This window comes from Tamandua tetradactyla, chromosome 24, assembly GCF_023851605.1.
Source record: "Tamandua tetradactyla isolate mTamTet1 chromosome 24, mTamTet1.pri, whole genome shotgun sequence".
In the NCBI taxonomy this organism is placed as follows: domain Eukaryota; kingdom Metazoa; phylum Chordata; class Mammalia; order Pilosa; family Myrmecophagidae; genus Tamandua; species Tamandua tetradactyla.
The window spans coordinates 17,100,449-17,122,668 of record NC_135350.1 but is presented as its reverse complement, the minus strand read 5'-3'; the positions used below and the strand labels follow the sequence as shown (position 1 = coordinate 17,122,668).

General features: G+C 37.0%; 1 protein-coding gene across 2 annotated transcripts in view; it reads left to right on the top strand.

Annotated features, from left to right (window-relative positions):
- Nucleotides 1-9,134, top strand: part of AIMP1 (aminoacyl tRNA synthetase complex interacting multifunctional protein 1) — a 57,349-nt gene extending 48,215 nt beyond the window's left edge. For both annotated transcript variants that reach the window (XM_077142627.1, XM_077142626.1), the window contains exons 6-7: nt 958-1,126; nt 8,884-9,134. In XM_077142627.1, the coding sequence (XP_076998742.1) occupies nt 958-1,126; nt 8,884-9,050 (336 nt within the window). In that variant the 3' untranslated portion in view covers nt 9,051-9,134. The remainder of the gene's footprint in view (nt 1-957; nt 1,127-8,883) is intronic.
- The last annotated feature ends 13,086 nt before the right edge of the window (nt 9,135-22,220 follow it).

The following is a 22,220-nucleotide window of genomic DNA, read 5'->3' as shown; positions in this document are numbered from 1 at the left end:
TTTTTAATTTATGATCCTACCCACATACAAACACATTCTTATCGTATGATCATTCTGTTCCTGTTAAATAGTCAATAACTCACAATATCATCACATAGTTCTTTTTTTTTTAAAGTTCTCATAAGTGAAGCATTTTCAAATTTGTCTTTGAAGACGACTTATTCATTAAGACTCTAACGGAGGGCATCTTGAATTTGAGTTCTGAATTTGAATTTTTTTTAAATCATAAAATTTAGGAGTACATTTGCATATAACATTTATTAATAAAACTGTCTTTTATTGAGATTGAATCCTTTTTTTCTCCTTTAACTTTACCAGTTGGGGGGAAATTAAGACAATACGTTTGAAGATTAAAGAAATTTCTAATCATTTTTTTATGCCTATAGAAATTACACTGTATGTTCATTGCAGTGTATATGATGCTTGAATTATTAAATTGTGAGTATATATTTTATAATTAGAAGACGAATCTTGCATAGTATTGGAAATAACTAGAGTGTATATACCAAATATGTACGGAAAAGATTGCATTTATTTTAATGCCAACGCTAGACTAAATGTTTTACCCATTTAACCCTTATGCCAGCCCTTTACATTCAATATTATTTCTCTCATTCTGTAAGGAAACCAGTGAGATCAACTTTATACATTTCCATTTCTAGCAAATGACAGCTGAAATTTCAAACCTGATCTAATTCACTCAGCTGTTTTTTTCTTCATTCAATAAATATTGAACTCAAAAACATTTGCACTTTCAGCTTTAATGCATTGTCAGTTTAGTTTGGGTTTTTATTTCATGTTTTTGTAAGTATAAAATACTATAGTATCCAATACTATAAAAACAGATACATCCACAAAAGTAGAGCATTTGATATTTAGCATATTGGATGTTCCTAATGTGGTCTAGATTTATTCTGAATTTCTGTACATCTTTGTTCATCAATTTATACTTCACAGATGCAAAATCGGATGGTGATTTTACTTTGTAACCTCAAACCTGCAAAGATGAGGGGAATACTATCTCAAGCAATGGTGATGTGTGCTAGTTCACCAGAGAAAGTTGAAATCTTGGCTCCTCCTAAGGGATCTGTTCCTGGAGACAGAATTACTTTTGATACTTTCCCTGGTAAGTATTTATTAGTAATTATTTGGAATAGTTTGAGAATTATTGTCCTTTAAGAAGTCCTGGTAATATTTAAGGTTAAAATCAGTTCATGTATAAACCACAAAGCTTTATGTTAAATATCCATTAATTATTATTGAGATTTACTCAAGATGGTGCATTGAGCAAAGGTATCTTAACCATTCCCCTCTCCAGGAACGCACACATTATATCAAATACCATAGAGATATTTTGCCGTAGGTAAAATGCTAATACTTCCGTAATGGTAGAGTGTGGTATGAATAGAGAAAAAAATCAATGTGCTGCAAGATCATTTCAGCTGCAGATTATCTCACAATGCAACACAGAAAGACAAAGAGAAGAAACGTTCAGACAGGAAAAATGTGTAATTCTCACAATCCTTCTAATATTGTACTTGCATTTGAAGCGGAACAAAAAAAGATAATGAATGTTTCTTTCATGAAAGGAAGAAGACCTCATTAGAGGAGAAATTAGAAGACTGCATTTATTTAAAAGGTGTCCATTTGCCTAACATAATGGGAATGCAGAAATAAATTGGAATAACAAGCAGAATTAAGTTCAAAAATTAAGATTTGCTTTGGGCCACATGTAGAAACAGCTGAGTTTTAATGGAGTAGCAAAATTGATGTGATTATATAGATATATTTTTTAAAATTCTTTATTGACTGTTTGATGGAATATTAGAGTATGAAGAATTTGAACATTAGAATAGTAGAAATAGGAGATATAAATGAAAGCATATGTTAATTCCCTTGAAACTCAGCTTCCTCCATCTTTAAAGTCAACTAATATAAAAAGCACAGGAGATTATTTATGTGTCCGTAACTTCAAATACAATAGCTTGGGAAACACAATGTCTGTGATCTATGAATCTTTTTGGTAAATTGAGTTTGGGGGCAATCATTTCACAAAGAACTACGATGCCTTTGAGTGATGGGAGCATATGATCATTACTCTACTCCTGTAATTTCAAAACATTTCCCAAACCTCATAGATTAAATTAAGCCATCGTGTGCTTATTGGAAAAACTTGAATTTTTTGACATAACATATGTAGTATGTTTAGAACTGAAAGAAATACATATATATACCACTATCTCACAAATTATGAAATTGAGGCCCAACAAAATTCAGTCACTTGCTTAGGGTTATACACAGTTTAGTGGAAGGATCAAAACATAGATGTGACTGAATTTCTAGTACTGTAGTATTTTTTGTTTGTTGTTTGTTGCTTGCTGTGAGTTAATATGGACTGTTTATGAAGGCTTTTCTTTTTTTATTAATATGACTTCTTTCATTCCCTTGTCTCATAAAATAACAGATATTTAAGAACTTGAAACAGTTTTTATCTAAATTGTACTGTGAAGTAAATTGAAAGAAATTGTTTTTTATTTACCCACTGTAACTAAAGATTCTTAATAGATCCCGGTATGAACTTCTTCCTTTTATTATAATCTTGAATATGTTATTCAGTTTGGCTCTTTGTATATTTATATTTACATTGCTCTAAAATCTGGTATTTCTGGGGCGGGCCGCGGTGGCTCAGCGGGCAAAGTGCTTGCCTGCTATGCCGGAGGACCTCGGTTCGATTCCCGGCCCCAGCCCATGTAACAAAAAACGGAAAAACAAAATACAATAAAACAAGAAGATGTTTCCCTTTCTTCCTTCCTTCCCTCCTTCTATCCTTCCTTCCTTCTCTCTGTCTTTCCTTTAAAAAAAAAAAAAAAAAAAAAAAAAATCTGGTATTTCTTCCAAATTCACAAATCCTCACTGTAACTTAGTCACCTGAATATGTGGAGAAGGTACAGAAAATATTTGGAAAGTGAAGAAAGGGAAAACCTAACACTGAAATGATCCATAAGGGTGCTTGAATTATTCCCTAACACATAATATGCTTAACCAAGCTGAATAACTTTGATAATTGAAGAAATTTGGGCTGTAAGGTCTGTTAATAGTCATCTTGCTTGTATTTCACAGCTAGTTACTCTTCTGTAGTAGTACATCTGAAGAGAAATAACAGTTAATACTGTACAGACCATTAGCCTTATCTTTTTTTTTTTTTCCTAGAGAAAACTGATTTATCAGTGTTCTTTTCGGCATCTGTTTTACATTGTAAAGCTTAAGGTGTCTACCGGTATATTTTGATTTTCATTTGATGTGCTTAAGGCCTTAGAGATTTATATTTCTTGTTATGTGTATTAAGTGTGGCATAGATATTACATTTGGAGGTCAAACTTTGAATTCTTATTTGGCCTTGAAAAAACTTAAAAAGCCAAATCTTCCATAAAGTTTAGAAGATACTAAATAATGTTTTCATAACAATGCCTAAAACTCCCCTCCTATGAAACAATTTTATAAATCTTAAATGTGTGAAGCTGTATGTTTTATTATTTAAATATGATAACTGGCCCCTAAAGCTCCAAACAAAAATAACTTGAAGACAGTATTTCTATTTCATCCAAGACAATGACAGCTCTTTTTTTTTTTTTTTTAATACGAGGGCAGGCACCTGGAATCGAACCCGGGTGTCCAGCATGACATGGCAGCAAGAACTCTGCCACTGAGCCACTGTGCCCGCCCATGACAGCTCTTTTTAAGAAGGCCTATTCACAGTCTAATAATAATTGAGAATTTGCATCCAGACTTAACTTCCAAGATCATGCTTATTTCTGTTGATAGTGAGTTTTTAAAAATATAAAATAATAATTAATCACAAACTTCTATAATATACAAGTGTATTTAATTTGGGGGTCCACTTTTTGTTTAACAAACTTTTCTGTAGTTGATTCTGCCCCTCCTACTCCTCTAAATCCATTTCAGTTGGGTTTCTCTTCTACCATTTTACCAAAACTACTCTGGTCAAGATCACCAGCAACCTCCCAGCTTTTGCTTTTGCCCTTCTTCATTATACAGTTATAGTAGCCAGAGTGATCTTAAAATGTAAGTTAGATTTCATGACTGTGGGGTTTGGATATGTTTGATGGATATGGATTGTACATAAATAAAATTAATTTTTAAAATGTAAGTCAGATTATATTCCTTTCCTGCTGAACACCACTCAGAAGCCTTTTTATTTCACCCCAGATACAAGCCCAAGTCTTTACAGTGGCTGACAAACCTGTGTGATTAGGCCTCCATTATCTCACCAATCTTGGTGTACTTTGTTCCTTAGTTGTTCCAGTTGAGCCACTAGCTCTTTGCCCAGATAGCTCTATATGACTTGCCCCTTAGCCTGTTCAGATATTTCAGAGATATTTCAAAATCCTCTTTGCTTTATTTTTCTCCAGAACACTTAACTGCCATTATGTTATTTATAGTCTGCCTATACCAAAATGTAAACATCATGAAATCAGGATTTTTCTTTTCTTATACACAGATATATTCCTAGCAGTTAGAAGAATTCCTGGCATAGAATAGAGTTCAATGAATTGGCTAATGAGTATATAAAAAGAGATTTATTATTAAAAATATTTTTTAAAAAGTACAGTGTTTGGAGCAATGTAAATATTTTCCTTCATGGTTATCAAGTTTATTCCCTCCAAAATACTTTTATCCATTGTATAGCTTTGTAAATATAATTGACCCCTTATTTGCAAAGTTTTGTTTCAGGTTTTGAACCACAATTGACAATGATTATAATTACAGTGGCTCAAGATCCCTGATAATCAGACAAAATAATTGATTTAGTGTTAGGCTTTTTATAACAATGTCATATATCAAAAGGAAGGTAACGATCACTGAGGATTCTGTGCAAAAGAATGGGCTAGGTAAAATGAAATTTGTGGTTCTTAATCTGGACTTGTGAATGAGTAGGACTCTGAAATTTGTATTTATTCCTTTTTGTAGATTTCATATATTAAAAAGGTGATCTTTGGACTCTCTCCTCTTTGAACTAATCATTGTTCCCTGTATGTTTTGTTTAGAATGAGTTGGCCTAAATTTCTGAACAATTAGTTTTCTTACAATATATATATAACCGTTTCCAAATGATGAGCTTCGGCACATGTTTAGCAATTTCAGAAGCATGGCATTTTAGTTTTAGGAAATTTTTTTGCTATCAGCACCTACCTCTTTTTTTTGGAGGGGAAAACCTTTTAAAGCTTTTTTCTTTAAATTTATTTATTAATTAAAAAATTAAGAAACCAGGGCGGGCCATGGTGGCTCAGCAGGCAAGAATGCTCGCCTGCCATGCCAGAGGACCCAGGTTCGATTCCCGGTGCCTGCCTATGTTAAAAAAAAAAAAAATTAGGAAACCAAATAAAACATCAACGTATATAATCAATAATTCACAATATCATCACTTAGTTGCATATTCATCATTTCTTAGAACATTTGCATTAATTCAGAAACAGAAATAAAACGAATACAAGAAAGAAAAAAAAAAAGATTATACCTACCATACCCCTTACCCTCACTTTCATTGATCACTAGCATTTCAAACTAAATTTATTTTAGCATTTGATCCCCCTATTGTTTGTTTTTATTCCATATGTTCTACTCCTTTGTTGACAAGGTAGATAAAAGGAGCATCAGACACAGGTTTTCACAATCACACAGTCACATTGTGACAGCTATATCATTATTCAATCATCCTCAAGAAACGTGGCTACTGGAACACAGCTCTACATTTTCAGGCAGTTCCCTCCAGCCTCTCCATCATCTTGAATAACAAGGTGATATCTACTAGATGCATAAGAATAACCTCCAGGATAACCTCTCGACTCTGTTTGGAATCTCTCAGCCATTGACACTTTGTCTCATTTCACTCTTCCCCCTTTTGGTCGAGAAGGTTTTCTCAGTCCCTTGATAGCACCTACCTCTTAGCCAATCCAAAAAAAAAGAAATTAAGAAAATAAGATTCAAAAAAAAAAATACAACACACAGGGATGTTGAAATATATATATATATTCTGGGAAATATAGTTCATTAAAAAAAAAATCCTTAAAATATTAAATATTTTTCATGGGAAAGTCTCATTTCAAACTAGCTTTTACACCCTACCAGAAAGTATATGGCCAGGAAACATTTTGAGTAAAAACAATCGTACTCCATCCAAGCGTTTCCCAACTCTTGATTCCCACAGTCGGTGCTCTTACTGTGGCAGATTTTAATTATAATCTCAAAGCTTTGGTTATTGGAAAATCTTCCAGCATAGTGGTAGTTAGTTTTTTAAAAGATAATTTGAATTCTTCAAAATATAATTTTCCCCATATAGTTAGAAACAAGATATAATTTACAAAATTTCTAATAGTATCTACTGTTTAAATTAGCTTAAAGCAATGAAAGTGCTCATCTTTCTAAGTATTATAATAGACAATTGTCTAGTACTTCCTAGTCTGCTAAGCACTTTCATGATTATTGTCTCCTTTTAGTGATTTGTTATAATCTTGCAGTTACATTCATAGTATTCAGATATTGAGTCTTGTGTGTAACAGTCAAGCTTTGGTGATTACATTTATTAGTTTCTAGTTTGTTTTTAGTTCAAATCTCAGTTCTTTTGAAATTATTACAGTTTTATGTAAGAAGTTTAAAACTGTTTCATACCTTAGCTCCATGATTGCTGGGTGACCTGGGAACATTTCTGGGCCTCAGTTTTTTTGTCATTAAAAAGGGATTATTAATGACCTCTGTCTCCAGTAGTTTTGTGAGGTTTAAACTTTTAAATACTTAGCAAACTCCCCCGACTTTTAAGTTCTTAGCTACAACCTTTGTGCCTAAATTTCCTTTCCTATAAAATGGGAGTAATCAGTAGTTTTTACATAGTATACTGAGAGGATTAAATGAGTTAATTACCTGTAAAGCACTTAGTCTTATCTGTAAAGCCCCATGTAAAGCAATGACAGGCACGTGGTAAGTACTGTATAAGTGCTGTCTATTAAGAAAATTATTTTCTAGATACCACAATACCTTTCCCAAGATCTGAGAAGCTTAATTTTATGTCACCACAGCCTTTTTATACTTCGGGCTTATGTCAACATTCTGCAAAAATTTACTCATAAAATCTAAAGTCTTAATAAAAAACATTTACAAAAATCTGGAACTTCCTGCTTCTTGAACTAACTCATCCATATGGGGGGCTCCAGATCCAACATCAGAGTTCAGACCTACTTAAGGCTTTGAGGCCTCTGCCTCTAGCTTTCCAACATTCTGTCCTATGCACAAAGTAAGTTGATGCTTATAGCATAGTGAATGGTTAAGAAACAAGAAGTAAAAGGAAGTAAATGTCTTAACGGGACGTATAATTGCATTTTATTTATTGGAATTTTTTAAATCTTTTGTTACTAGAGTTTCTCTTGTCCAAATACTTTTATGGGGTAAATTTATACTGATTAGCCTTTCAGCTTTAATTATATTATGCTCTTCTGTAGATTCATTATTCAATTAACTCTTCTCTTATCTCCAAAAATCTACATTTTAGAAGGCAGTTCTGTTCATTTCTGCCAGTTTTATGGTGTCTAAAGAGCTAAAAAAGGAAAAAAGCCACCATGACTGGCCATATTACTTAATTTTGTTATTCATATATATGTCTAATTGTGGGGAATAAATGCTACTTTAAATAATAACATACAATCAGAATATGGATTATAAGCAGTTCTGTGATAATGTTTAAAAGGTTATTTATAAGTTATGCCAAGAGATTTCAGCTTGTGAGTCACTGAAAAAAAGATCTTAAAGGTTTTTTACTTCCGTAATTACTGTGAATTATACTTCAGTAATATTCTTTTTATTATCTCCAGGAAAATTAGTTTCTGTTTGAAGTCTTATGTTATACATTACTTTTCTTCAGTTTCATGAACTAAAACTCAATTCCACATTATTGAACATCCAACTATTAAACCTATTCTTATATTAGGTGTTATTTTCTACTTCCCCATTATAGAATAGAGGCTTGTTTGGCATTTTAGTTGTCTTTAGGCCTAGACCATATATATGCTACTACTTACTTGTTTTCTGTTGATTATGAAGTATATAGTGTGACATATAAACAGAACAGATGGGCTATCATCTGCATGTTAGAAAGTTATTTGGTTCTTTTCTAAAGAATATTTTATGAAGAGGCACGTTGCTGTAATAGTGAACATGGGTTTTGGTATAAAATTCTGGCTCCACTTGTTCATTGTATGACTTTGAGTAACATATCTTCTGAGTCCCAATTTCTTTACATTTAAAATTTGAATCAGGATTTTGTGAATTGTATGCAACAATGTATATTCCTGGTGCTTAGCAGATGATAGTCCTTGTCTCCCTGTCCCTCTTCTCTCTTTCCCTCTCACCAGGTGAAATGAGCAGGAGATGGAAACCCAAAGTAGTTAACATATTTAGCTAGATAATCCCAGCACTAGAGCAGAAGTCTAGTCACTCATATGTTGAAACATAGTACAGCATAAGCTGTGCCTGCCAGGTGTAAAAATATAGCACATCAAAATGTGCTCTCATTTATTTATTTATATTAATAAAATGAGTATCTTACATTTTTGTGTTAATAACTTGGTAAACAGATTCATTAAGCTCTATTACCTACAAAAAATTTTTATTAAAAGCATAAAAAATAATATATAACATTCTTCTGGAAATGATAATAACTTTCATTTTACCATTTAAGAAAATACAGCAAATTTAACATTTTTATTAGATCTAAAAGATTGGAAATTGTTGCCAAGATAATCTACTGGAAATCTCTATGGACAATTTTTTATTAATTTTTGTATGTTAGCTATGTAATTTCTCCCCCCCCAACAGGAGAGCCTGACAAGGAACTAAATCCCAAAAAGAAGATATGGGAGCAGATACAGCCTGATCTTTGCACTAATGACGAGTGTGTGGCTACATACAAAGGAGCTCCCTTTGAGGTGAAAGGGAAGGGAGTGTGTAGGGCTCAAACCATGGCCAACAGTGGAATCAAATAAAAGAAAACGCTTCAGATATTGGAATTCATTAAAGAAAACTTTAATAACAATAAAAAGAATATATTTGTCTCATATACCTTGAAATTTTTGTGTCATTTTTGTGTTATTTCTTTTCTAGATTTTATGTGCTTTAACTGGTATATATTGTTTTAAATTGATTAGGGAAACATTTTTACCTATTTTTTTAAAAATCATGTATAATATAGGAAAGAAGTTTTCTGGTAATTTGATTTTTAGTGGAAATATTGGTTATCAGGTTGTTTTCCTTTGTAATTTCCAATAAATTGATCATAAGAGAGTCTTTTTTTTTATTATGGCTATCTTATAAAGATTCATTGGGTACCTAATAAAAGACTATTTATAGCTTATTGCCCTTGGCAGAGCATTTAAGGTTTATTTATTTTGGTTTTCAGGGGCCATCATACTGTTTATATTGAAAAAAAAAAAAGATGCAGCCAAATACTTAAATATACATAAACATTAAGGTGTCAAAGACCTATTCTTATTCATCCTGCTGATACTGTTGGGACAATGAAAACAGGCCTAGGAATTATAATCACTGATTTCCAGCCTTGAGCTGATGAAAGATGATTCGGGCTACCAAGAAAGAAATTCATTCATGGAGGGAAGAGTATAGATGTTTAAAAAACCACATACATTCACAAAAACATTCCTAGCACTGAAGCTGTCCACAGCCTCCAATCAAAAGGCGAGGCAAAGCAGACAAAACTATGAAACAATCCTCCATGAAGATTTATAGAAGGCATAAAGTTCATTAATTTAAGTCCACGTTGCTCTCGTAGGCCAGGACGTAGTGTTTTCATAGAAGTTTTATCTTTCTGAAAAATTGAATACTAACAGAATACTAACAAAGCATCATTAACATCTGTTGATAAACACAAAATGAATTTCAGAAGTTATTTTGTACTCAAGATAAGTTCATCTTTGGAGAATGAAGACTTTGTGATAAAATCTTTTGTGAGTTGTGTATTTTTCACAATTACATTAAATTTCTTTAAATAATTCTTACTTGATTTAAAAGATATTCCAATAACTTTTAAATAGTCGAAATGGCCCCTATTCATTTTTTCCAACTAAGTATGGAAATAGTCTAACCCAGCTCAAATTAACTAAAGTTTTGATACTGAAGCCAAAATTTATTATACATAGAACCTAGAAATAATAAATAAAAAGTTTGTTCTTTTGTGAAAGCCCATGACAAGTCAGTGATTGATTTGTGGGTGATATTTGTAAATTTTCTCCACAAAAAAAATACATTGCAAAAAGTCCATTACCTACCTGCAAAAAATTTTCATTAAAAGAGTAAAAAATACTGTATAACATTCTTCTGGAAATGATAATAACTTTCATTTTACCATTCAAGAAAACACAGCAAATGTTAGCATTTTTATTAGATCTAAAAGATTGGAAATTGCTGCCAAGATAATCTACTAGAAATCTGTATGGACAGTTTCTTTCTCAAGCACTATATTGTATGCTGCCAGTTTGACCAAATGGCTATGCTTCCTTCCATAACTCCCACAGATTCATAGCATGTGACAATTCATGTGAGTGCTAAAGAAAGAGAGTTGATAAGGAACAATTTTTTAGTTACATTAAAAGCATTATTCAAGTTATCAGTTCAGTCCCTATTCAATCACTTTCACACTCAAATTTGTATTTCTGTGGTGGGAGAACTCTTGCTGAATCAATAAAGAAGTTTCTTTATTAACAAGCAGTATAATCCTTCTGTCTTCTATCTGGTACTCTGCCATTTAAGGATTTCAACAGTAGGAGTTGGTATTAGTTCACAGGTTGAATAGTTGATGTCTTCTGATTAGTAGTGAGCATTTACTACATGATAACTATGTAGTACCAACTAAACGGGGGGTGAGGGAGTTGCGCCTCTCTCCCAAGATACCTTCATATGAAAAGTCAGCCCACAATCTTACAGTAAATGTTAGGAGACGAACTGGTCTCATAGTTACAAATTCTAATATTCTTTTGTCGTTTTGGGGTGTTGATTTTTATGAAAATTTTCAAATGTTTTTTACCCTGTATTGCTTCTATCAAGAATACCAAGGCCCAACCAAACAGATAAAAAAATTTTTTTTAAACTACCTAAACTCCTTTTTAGACTAAAAATGTCTTCAAGTAATTCGTGGAAGTTAAGGATGTTGGCAAAATAGAGGGTGTGGTTAGGGCAAGGCTCAAGTTAACAGGAGGTCTCAGAAAAATATTAGTAAATTTAATCAGGTCACAGAATCTGAGCCTTAGCTTTGCAACTCTAAAACTTGCATCTATAGATGAGGCAGATGCTAATGTATCTATAGAATTTAGTAGTATTAAGTTTGAAACTAGATTGCCTAGTTTCTATTTCAGGCTCTGCAACATAATGCCTGTATGAATTTTGACAGCAATTTAGCCTCTCATTGCCTTACTACCATCATCTGTAAAGTAGGAGTAACAATATGCAATACCTCGTAGAGAAATGACAATTGTATGACTAAGTTCCTATGGAATACTTAGAGCATTGCCTGGACATAATGGATGTCAATTAACATACTATGTTGGTATCAATTTATGATCGGGATATGTCCTTCCAGAAATCCTTCCTATGCTTTCCTGATATCACATTCCCCAAGAAGTTGAATTCTCATTCACAAGGATGAAATAAGCAGATAGGTGACTACTCTTTTTTTGTTTTGTTTTTTTTAATCATATAGCTGTGCATTTATCATCACAATTGGCTTTTTTTCTTTTGGTGAAAAATAGAAACAATAAATTTCAAACCATGTAATTGTAGAACAGGTTTCAGAGTTTCGTATGGGTTACAATTCTACGATTTTAGGTTTTTACTTTTAGCTGTTCTAAGATACTGGAGACTAAAAGGAATAACATATAATGATTCAGCAATCGTACTCGTTTATTAAACCCTACCTTCTCTGTATAACTAACTCTACCATCACCTTTGATCTTTCTTCCACTCTTTAGGGGTATTCTAACATTTTCATGTTGGAGGGGCTGTCCATAATAAGGGATAGGGAGATAGAACTAGTTAATGTACTGGAGAGACTGACTCCTCTGCATTTCAGGACTTTTCTTGACCAAGGGCCCATCTGAAGGTTCTAAGCTTCTGGAAAGTTACACTAGTGCATGGAACCTTTGCAGAATTGTATATAATACCCTAGGGGTTCTTTAGGATTGGCTGGAATGGTTTTGGTTGGGGTTTGACAAGCTATGATAGGTAGCAGTGTCTAACTGAAGATTGCATAAGAGTGACCTCCAGAGTAGCCTCTCAACTCTATTTGAACTCTCTCTGCCATTGATACCTTATTTGCTTCACTTCTTTTCCCCCTTTTGGTCAGGATGGCATTGTTGATCCCAAGGTGCCAGGGCCAGATTCATCCCTGGGAGTCATCTCACCAAGGGGTGAGGACAATGATTTCACTTCCAGAGTTGGGTTAGAGAGTGTGAGGCCACGTCTAAGCAACAAAAGAGGTTCTCCAGAAGTAACTACTTGGCATACCTATAGTAGGCTCAAGTTCTCCACTACATACATAAGCCTCAAGATCAGAAGCTTGACCTAGATTTGGGTGTCCCTAATGTTTGGGATAGTATCAGGGGTTTCTCTGGTGGTAAAGTTTAATACTTCCCTATTATTCCCCCATCCCTCAAGGGATTTTGGCAATACTTTTTTATTATCTGCTTAATATACTCTGGGATGTTTCCAGGCATTACATTTAACTACGAGGTTATAAGCCCTCTTTCTTATTCTGGGCCCCCTGTGTTTGGACTGTATAAGTGATCTATCCAAACTGGTTGAGTTAGATTATGTGCTACAGGAAATTTAGGTTCTGGACAAAATAAACCTTTCTTCCTTTGGTCTCAGAGTAGATGTGGTTCTAAAACGCAATGTTCTCCTTACCCCTCTATTCTGAATTACCTTAATCCTGATATGATGGACTTCATTCTTATTGCTAAATACCAGGTTATACATACATAAAACAGCCTCTCAAAATCCAGAAATAATGATTCCTGTTCCGGACTAAATGTGACTGCTATAAGCGCTTACAATCTGGGCCCCTGTTTTCTTATAAATATTTTCTAAATGAGGCCATATTATATTTGCTCTTTTTTTCTGGCTTATTTTGCCTCACCAAATATCTCACAGGTTCACTCACGATGTTGCATACCTCACATCTTCATTCTGTTTTGTAGCAGCACAATATTTGTTCATATGTATACACCATCATTCGCCAATCTATGTCTCAGCCAGTGCATCCTTCAGCCACCTCCATTCATTGGTCATCTCGTATAATGTCCAAAGTCAACAGTCCATCAACACTCAGTTTTAGATCATTTCATTGTTCCCAAGAGGAACATAACCAATAAACACACCCTCACCAAATAGAAAATCTAAACCTCCCCTTAACGCTTGTCTCTCCCATTATTTACCCCTGCTGTTGCTGTGGTACTGTTGATGTTTTCCTGTTATACACAGCCCATAGCAAGCAATAGCAGTTTTCCCCTATACTGAACTTATACATGAACCCCATCACGCATCTCCACCCCGCAAGCACCAATGCCTACCCCAACTCCATTCACCTCTCCAGCAAGTACACAATCTCCACCCCTGCCAAGACTGCGCACCGTGCCCAGCCCCTCAAACCCCACCTCCCCCTCCCTACCCCCTGCAGGCAGTCAACTGCATATACAGGCAGAGCGTGCTCACCTTTAGGCCCAGGCCACACCCTCCTCAAACCCATACACTGCATAACCCTGCCCCGCCACCCCACCCCACCCCTCAGCTCTGCACATGCATACATCAGTGTCCATTCCCCCCAGGTACGTGCACGCCTCCCCAGATCTGGGCAAACACTGACTTGTGCATCTGTTCAACACCCGCCCCCAGCCTATGCAGGAGCAACCCCACCCTGCTGCCCCTAAACTCTGCACGTGTGCACACCAGGTCTCCACCCTTGAGACCCGCTCAATACAAAGCCACATCCTCCTCCCTGAGCACCCATGCATCCATGCACAGATCTCTTGACCCCTGAACACCCCCTGCGATACACACGTGCACTCTCTTGTCCTGCGCTCCAGCATGATTGCCCTGCTCCCACACCTGACAGGTGCTCATCTGAGCATCTGTGCTCCATAGCCCCCACCTTGCACACACGTGCATCCCTGCTCCAAGCCTACCCATGCACCTGTGCACCTGTGCCATGGCCCTACCCACCCAGTATCACCTACCATTGACCCCCCTCCTGCAACCACTGTGACCTGTGCCCCACTCTTAACATATGTGCATCTGCATCCCAGCCTCCCTAGACTCCTCCTCCTGTGCAAGGACACACCCGTGCCCTGTCCTCCCTGTGCCCCAACCTCTGTGCCCCATGCCCCACACCCTGATACCCATGACCCACACTCCATGTGCTTACCCACATCCTGTCTGCACACAAGCCCCCATGCATCTGCACATGTCCCATCCACCCACCTCCCACCCTGCCCTACTTGTTCTCCCCCACGCCACATCCTGCTCATGTGCTCCAAGGTCTGCCTGAGTTGCATACCCCCACATCTCCTCCTGACCCGCACCCCACACTCAGAGGCACCAGCGTAGAGTCCCAGCTGGTGCCTATACCTGCACCACAACCTGTCACTGCACTGTTGTACCCTGCCCCATACCCCACATCCTGCTCCACATCCATCCCACAAATACAAAGCTTTAGACTGCTGAAGGAAATCAACTTCCAAAGTAACCCTATGAGGATATTTACATGCCTCAAAGGCAACAGAAGATCACTAAGCCTATGAAGATGCAGACTGATAAAGCCCCACCTAATGACCAAATTAAAACACTGGAGGAGACACAAACTTTGGAACAACTAATCAAAGATATTCCCATAACTCTACCAAATAAAATCGATGGTATGGCTAATGACATAAAGAAGACCCAGAAGTCATTAGAAGAGCATAAAGAGGAATTTGAAAGTATAAATAGAAAAATAACCGATATCAGACATTAAAGATGCTGTCAACCAAATCAAAACTATACTAGGGACACACGAGCAGATCTGAAGAGGCAGAAGAAAGAATAAGCAAACTAGAGGACAGGAAAAGTGATTTTGAACACATAAAGGAGAAAAACGGCAAAAAAAAAAAAAAGATGGAAAATTTTGAATTACATCTCAGGGAAATGATGGACAAAACGAAGTGCTCAAATATAAGAATCATCAGTGTCCCAGAAGGAGAGTAAAGGGCTAGGAAGATTAGTTGAGGAAATAATGGGGGAAATCTTCCCAACTCTTATAAAAGAGAAAAATATGCAAATAAAAGAAGCACAATGAACTCCAAATAGAGTAAATCCAAATAGGCTTACCCCAAGACATATACTAATTAGTCTGACAAATGTTTAAGAGAAGCAGAAAATGATGGTAAGAGAAAAACAATCTACTACATACAAAGGAAATGACATAGACTGAGTTTGGACTACTGAAACAACACTATGGAGGTGAGAAGGCAGTGGTATGATATATTTAAGATCCAGAAAAAGAAAGACTTCCAGCCAGGAATTCTGTACCCAGTCAAATAGTCCTTCAAAACTGAGGGAGAGATTAAAATTTTCACAGACCAACAAATGCTGAGAGAATCTGTCAACAGAAACCAGCCATACAAGAAATACTAAACAGAGTTCTGCTGACTGAAAACAAAAACAAAACGGGAGAGGGAGGTCTTAAAGAGGGCACAAAATTGAAGAGTATCAGTAGGGGTAACTTAAAAGATAAAAAGAAAAAGAGGGAAAATATATAGGGATCTGACAAATAAAATCCAAAGGATGAGATGGTGGATTCAAGAAATGTCTTTTCAGTAATAACTTTGAATGTTAACAGAATAAATTTACCAATTAAAAGATACAAATTGGCAGAATGGATTAAGAAATATAATCTGGCTATATGCTGTTTACAAGAGACTCATCTTAGACACAAGTATACAAATAGATTGAAAGTGAAAGGATGGAAAAAGATGTTCCACACAAACTGTAACCAAAGAAAGCAGGAGTAGCTACACCATTATCAGACAAAATAGACTTTAAATGGAAAAACATCATAAGAGATAAAGAAGGACACTATATATTAGTAAAAGGGACAATTCACCAAGAATAGATAGCAATCATAAATGTTTATACTCCCAATCCAGGACTTCCAAAGTACATGAGACAAACATTGGCAAAACTGAAGGGAGCGATAGAGGTTTCAATAATAATAGTAGGGGACATCATTACATCACTCTCTTCTATAGGTAGAACAACCAGACAGAGTTTCAACAAAGAGAGAGAGAATTTAAATAATTTGATAAGTGAATTAGACTTAATAGACATATATAGATCATTACAATAGGGTGGTGCAATGGTGGTTCAGTGGCAGAATTCTTACCTGCTATACCAGAGACCCGAGTTTGATTCCTGGTGCCTGCCCATGCAAAAAAAGAAGAAGAAGAAGAAGAAAAGATAAACCTAGGATATACATTCTTCTCTACTACTCATGCAACATTCTCTAGGATAGATCATATGCTGCAGCCCAAGACAGCTCTTTATAAATTTAAAAACATTGTGATTATTCAAAGTACTTTCTCTGATCACAGTGGAATGAAGCTGGAAATCGATAACCACCAAAGAATGAGAACTTTCACAAATATATTGAGATTAAATAACACTCTCTTAAACAACCAATGGGTCAATGAAGAAATTGCTAGAGAAATTGGTAGCTGTCTGGAGACTAATGAAAATGAGGATACAACTTTTTAGAGCTTATGGGGTGTGGGAAAGGCTGTGCTGAGATGGAACTTTATTGCCCAAAATGCCTATATTAAAAAGGAAGAAAGAGCAAAAATTGAGGACTTAACTGCTCCCCCTGGAGGAACTTGAGAAAGAACAACAAACTTAACCCAAATCAAATAGAAGAGAAATAGCAAAGATTAAAGCAGAGTTAAGTGAATGAGAGAAAAAAGAACAATAGAAAAAATCCATAAAACCGAAAGTTGATTCTTTGAGAAAATCAATAAAATCGATGAACCACTACCAAGACTGACAAAAAAAGAGAGAATGCAAAGAAAATCAGAAATAAGAGGGAGGTTGTTACCCCAGCCCCTGAAGAAATAAAAAAGTCAAGACAATACTATGAACAACTATAAGCCAACAAAGTAGACAACTTTGATGAAATGGACAAATTCTTGGAAACACGTGAACAAGCTACACTGACTCAAGAAGAAATAGAAGATCTCAACAAGCCAATCACAAGTACAGAGATTCAATCAGTTGCCAAAAATCATCCTACAAAGAAACACCCAGGGCCAGATGGCTTCAGAAGGGAATTTTATCAAACATTCCAAAAAGAACTAACACCAATCCTGCTCAAACTCTTTTAAAAAGTGAGGAAAAAGAAACACTACCTAACTCATTTTATGAAGCTAGCTTCACTTTAATACCAAAACTGGGTGAAGATGCTGTAAGAAAGGAAAACTACAGGCCAATCTCCCTAATGAAAATAGATGCAAAAATTTTCAATAAAATACTAGAAATTGAATCCAACAACACATTAAAGGAATTATTCACTACAACCAAGTGGAATTTATACCAGGAATGGAACAAGGGTTCAACACAAGGAAATCTATTGTAATACAGCACATTAACAAATCAAAAGGGAAAAATCACATGATCATCTTGATCAATGCTGAAAAAGCATTCAATAAAATTCAGCATCCTTTTCTGATAAAAGCACCTCAAAATGTAGGAATCAAAGGTAACTTCCTCAATGTGATAAAGGACATATATGAAAATCCCATAGCCAGCATTGTACTCAATGGTGAGAGACTGAAAGCTTTCCCCCTAAGATTGGTAACAAGACAATGATGCCCTCTGTCAACAGTGTTATTCAACACTGTACTAGAAGTTTTAGCTAGAGCAATCAGGCAGGAAAAAGAAATAAAAGGTATCCAAATTGGAAATAAAGAAATAAAACTTTCATTGTTTGCACATGACATGATATATTATGCTCAGAAAATCCTGAGAAATCTACAACAAAGCTACTTGTGCTAATAAACAAATTCAGCAAGTTGAAAGGGTATAAAATCAATATGCAAAAATAAGTAATGTTTCAATACACATTATATAACCTAGATGAGAAGCCAATTAAGGGAAAAAATTCCATTCAAAATAGCAAATAAAAGAATCAAATATCAAGGAATGAACTAGGGATGTAAAGGGCTTTACACAGAAAACTACATAACATTGCTAAAAGAAATCAAAGAAGATCTAAATAGTGGAAAGACATTCCCAGCTCATGGATAGGAAAAGTTAATGTAGTTATGATGTCAATTTTACCCAAATTAATCTACAGATTCAATGCAGTACCAATCAAAATTCCAACAACCTACTTTGAAGACTTGGAAAAGCTAGGTGCCAAATTCTTGTGTATAGGAAAGAGATCCCAAATAGCTAAAAGCATCATCAGAAAGAAGAATGAAGTGAGAGAATTAACACTTCCTGATTTTAAAACTTATTATAAAGCCACAGTGGTCAAAGCAGCATGGTACTAACACAAAGACAGAAGTATTGACCAATGCAATTGAATCAAGAATACAGAAATAGACCACCAAATCTATGGTCAACATAGATCTTTGACAAGGCCCCCAAATCCACTGAACTGGGACAGAATAGTCTTTTCAATAAATGGCCATGGGAGAACTGGATATCAATAGCCAAAAGAATGAAAGAGGACCTTTACCTTGCACCCCATATAAAAATTAATTCAAATTGGATCAAACACCTAAATATAAGAACCAGTACCATAACACTCCTAGAAGAAAATGTAAGGAAACATCTTCAAGACCTAATAATAGGAGGGACGTCCTAAACTTTACACCCAAAGCACAAGCAACAAAAGAAAAAATAGATACCATAACGCTCCTACAAGAAAATGTAAGGAAACATCTTCAAGACCTAATAATAGGAGGAATGTCCTAAACTTTACACCCAAAGTGCAAGCAACAAAAGAAAAAATAGATAAATGGGAATTCCTCAAAATCAAATATTTTTGAATCTCAAAAGACTTTGTGAAAAAGTCACAAAGTTGGCAGCCAACTCAATGGGGTAAACATTTGGAAACCACATGTTGGATAAGGGTTGATATCCTGTATACATAAAGAAATCATACAACTCAACAACAAAAGAGTGAACAACCCAATTTTAAAATGGGCTAAATATACGAATAGACATTTTTCTGAAGAGCAAATACAGATGGCTGAAAAGCACGTGAAGATATGCTCATTTTCATTAGCTATAAGGGAAATGCTAGTTTCACTACACCTATAAGAATGGCTGCTATTAAACAGAAAACTGAGAGATCCAATATGGCGGCTTAGTAAGGTACATGCGTCTTAGTTCCTCCGACTCCAAATCAACTAATAGGTGAACAGAAACAGTACAGAACAGCTCCTGGGGCTACAGCAGGGAATGGACACACAGCGTAACCCAGTCTGGGCTGGCTAGTCTGACTGCGAAACTCGGCTGCGGTGAGTGAGATCCCCGAGCGGCGGGCGATTTCCCGAGCAGCCGCAGCTGCGGCGGTCCGAGCTAATCCCTCCCTCCTTCCCGGGCTGGCTGAGAGACTTGGAGAGACAAGCTACCCAGCCAAGGCGGCCGGCGCCACACTTTTGCGGGCGGCTTCGAGTCTCGGCTTCGAGTCCGCGACTACGAGTCTCGGATCAGAGGGCTATCCAAAGTCTGGGCTGGCAAGTCTGACTGCGAAACTTGGCTGCGGCGAGACCCCCGAGCAGCGCATGATTTCCTGAGCAGCCGCAGCTGCGGTGGTCCGAGCTAATCCCTCCCTCCTTCCCAGGCTGGCTGAGAGACTCGGAGAGACAAGCTTCCCAGCCAAGGTGGCTGGCGCCACACTTTTGCGGGCGGCTTCGAGTCTCGGCTTCGAGTCTGCGGCTACAAGTCTTGGATCAGAGGGCTATCCAAAGTCTGGGCTGGCAAGTCTGACTGCAACTCTTGGATGCGGCGAGACCCCCGAGCGGCGCGCGATTTCCCGAGCAGCCGCAGCTGCGGCGGTCCGAGCTAATCCCTCCCTCCTTTCCGGGCCGGCTGAGAGTATCGGAGAAGCAAGTTTCCCAAGCCGAGGCAGGCGGCGCCCTTCTTTTGCGGGCGGCTTCGAGTCTCGGCTTTGAGTCCGCGGCTACGAATCTCGGATCAGAAGGCTATCCAAAGTCTGGGCTGGCTAGACTGACTGCGAGACTCGGCTGCGGTGAGACCCCCAAGCGGCGCGCGATTTCCCGATCAGCGGCAGCTGCGGTGGTCCGAGCTACTCCCTCCCTCCTTTCCGGGCCGGCTGAGAGTATTGGAGAAGCAAGTTTCCCAAGCCGAGGCAGGCGGCACCCCTCTTTTGCGGGCGGCTTCGAGTCTCTGCTTCGATTCCGCAGATACGAGTCTCAGATAGGAGGGCCATCCAAGCCGTGGTAGCCCCCCCCGCGGGAGGCTTCCTGGTCTGGTGGGGAATCCCCCAGGCCCGCTGCGGCCCGCAACCAGCCACAGGGTCCCCTCAAGCCGCGGCAGCTGACGCCCCCACCACGCGCGGCCCCTGAACCAATGGAGAGAATTCGATCCGAAATCCCCAGGCCACGGAGATCGGTGACTGGGGGAGACCCATTCCAAACACTTCAGACAAACGTGTGCCACGTGCGCCACGTACTGGGCAAGATAAGAAAAACAGATCCCAGAGACTTCACAGAAAAATCTTACAACCTTGCTGGGTCCGACACCCAGAGAAATCTGAATAAATGCCCAGACGCCAGCAGCAGAAGATAACTGTCCACGCTCAAAGATTGAGAATATGGCCCAGTCAAAGGAACAAACCAACAGTTCAAATGAGATACAAGAGCTGAGACAACTAATGCTGAATATACGAACAGAAATGGAAAACCTCTTCAAAAATGAAATAGATAAATTGAGGGAGGACATGAAGAGGACATGGGCTGAACATAAAGAAGAAATAGAAAAACTGAAAAAACAAATCGCAGAACTTATGGAAGTGAAGGATAAAGTAGCAAACATAGAAAAAATAATGGATAGCTACAATGATAGATTTAAAGAGACAGAAGATAGAATTAGTGATTTGGAGGATGGAACATCTGAATTCTAAAAACAAACAGAAACTATTGGGAAAAGAATGGAAAAATTTGAACAGGGTATCAGGGAACTCAAGGACAATATGAACCGCACAAATATACGTGTTGTGGGTGTCCCAGAAGGAGAAGAGAAGGGAAAAGGAGGAGAAAAACTAATGGAAGAAATTATCACTGAAAATTTCCCAACTCTTATGAAAGACCTAAAATTACAGATCCAAGAAGTGCAGCGCACCCCAAAGAGAATAGACCCAAATAGGCGTTCTCCAAGACACTTAATAGTTAGAATGTCAGAGGTCAAAGAGAAAGAGAGGATCTTGAAAGCAGCAAGAGAAAAACAATCCATCACATACAAGGGAAACCCAATAAGACTTTGTGTAGATTTCTCAGCAGAAACCATGGAAGCTAGAAGACAGTGGGATGATATATTTAAAATACTAAAAGAGAAAAACTGCCAACCAAGACTCCTATATCCAGCAAAATTATCCTTCAAAAATGAGGGAGAAATTAAAACATTCTCAGACAAAAAGTCACTGAAAGAATTTGTGACAAAGAGACCAGCTCTGCAAGAAATACTAAAGGGAGCACTAGAGTCAGATACAAAAAGACAGAAGAGAGAGATATGGAAAAGAGTGTAGAAAGAAGGAAAATCAGATATGATATATATAATACAAAAGGCAAAATGTTAGAGGAAAATATTATCCAAACAGTAATAACACTAAATGTCAATGAACTGAATTTCCCAATCAAAAGACATAGATTGGCAGAATGGATTCAAAAACAGGATCCTTCTATATGCTGTCTACAGGAAACACATCTTAGACCCAAAGATAAACATAGGTTGAAAGTGAAAGGTTGGGAAAAGATATTTCATGCAAATAACCAGAAAAGAGCAGGTGTGGCTATACTAATATCCAACAAATTAGACTTCAAATGTAAAACAGTTAAAAGAGACAAAGAAGGACACTATATACTAATAAAAGG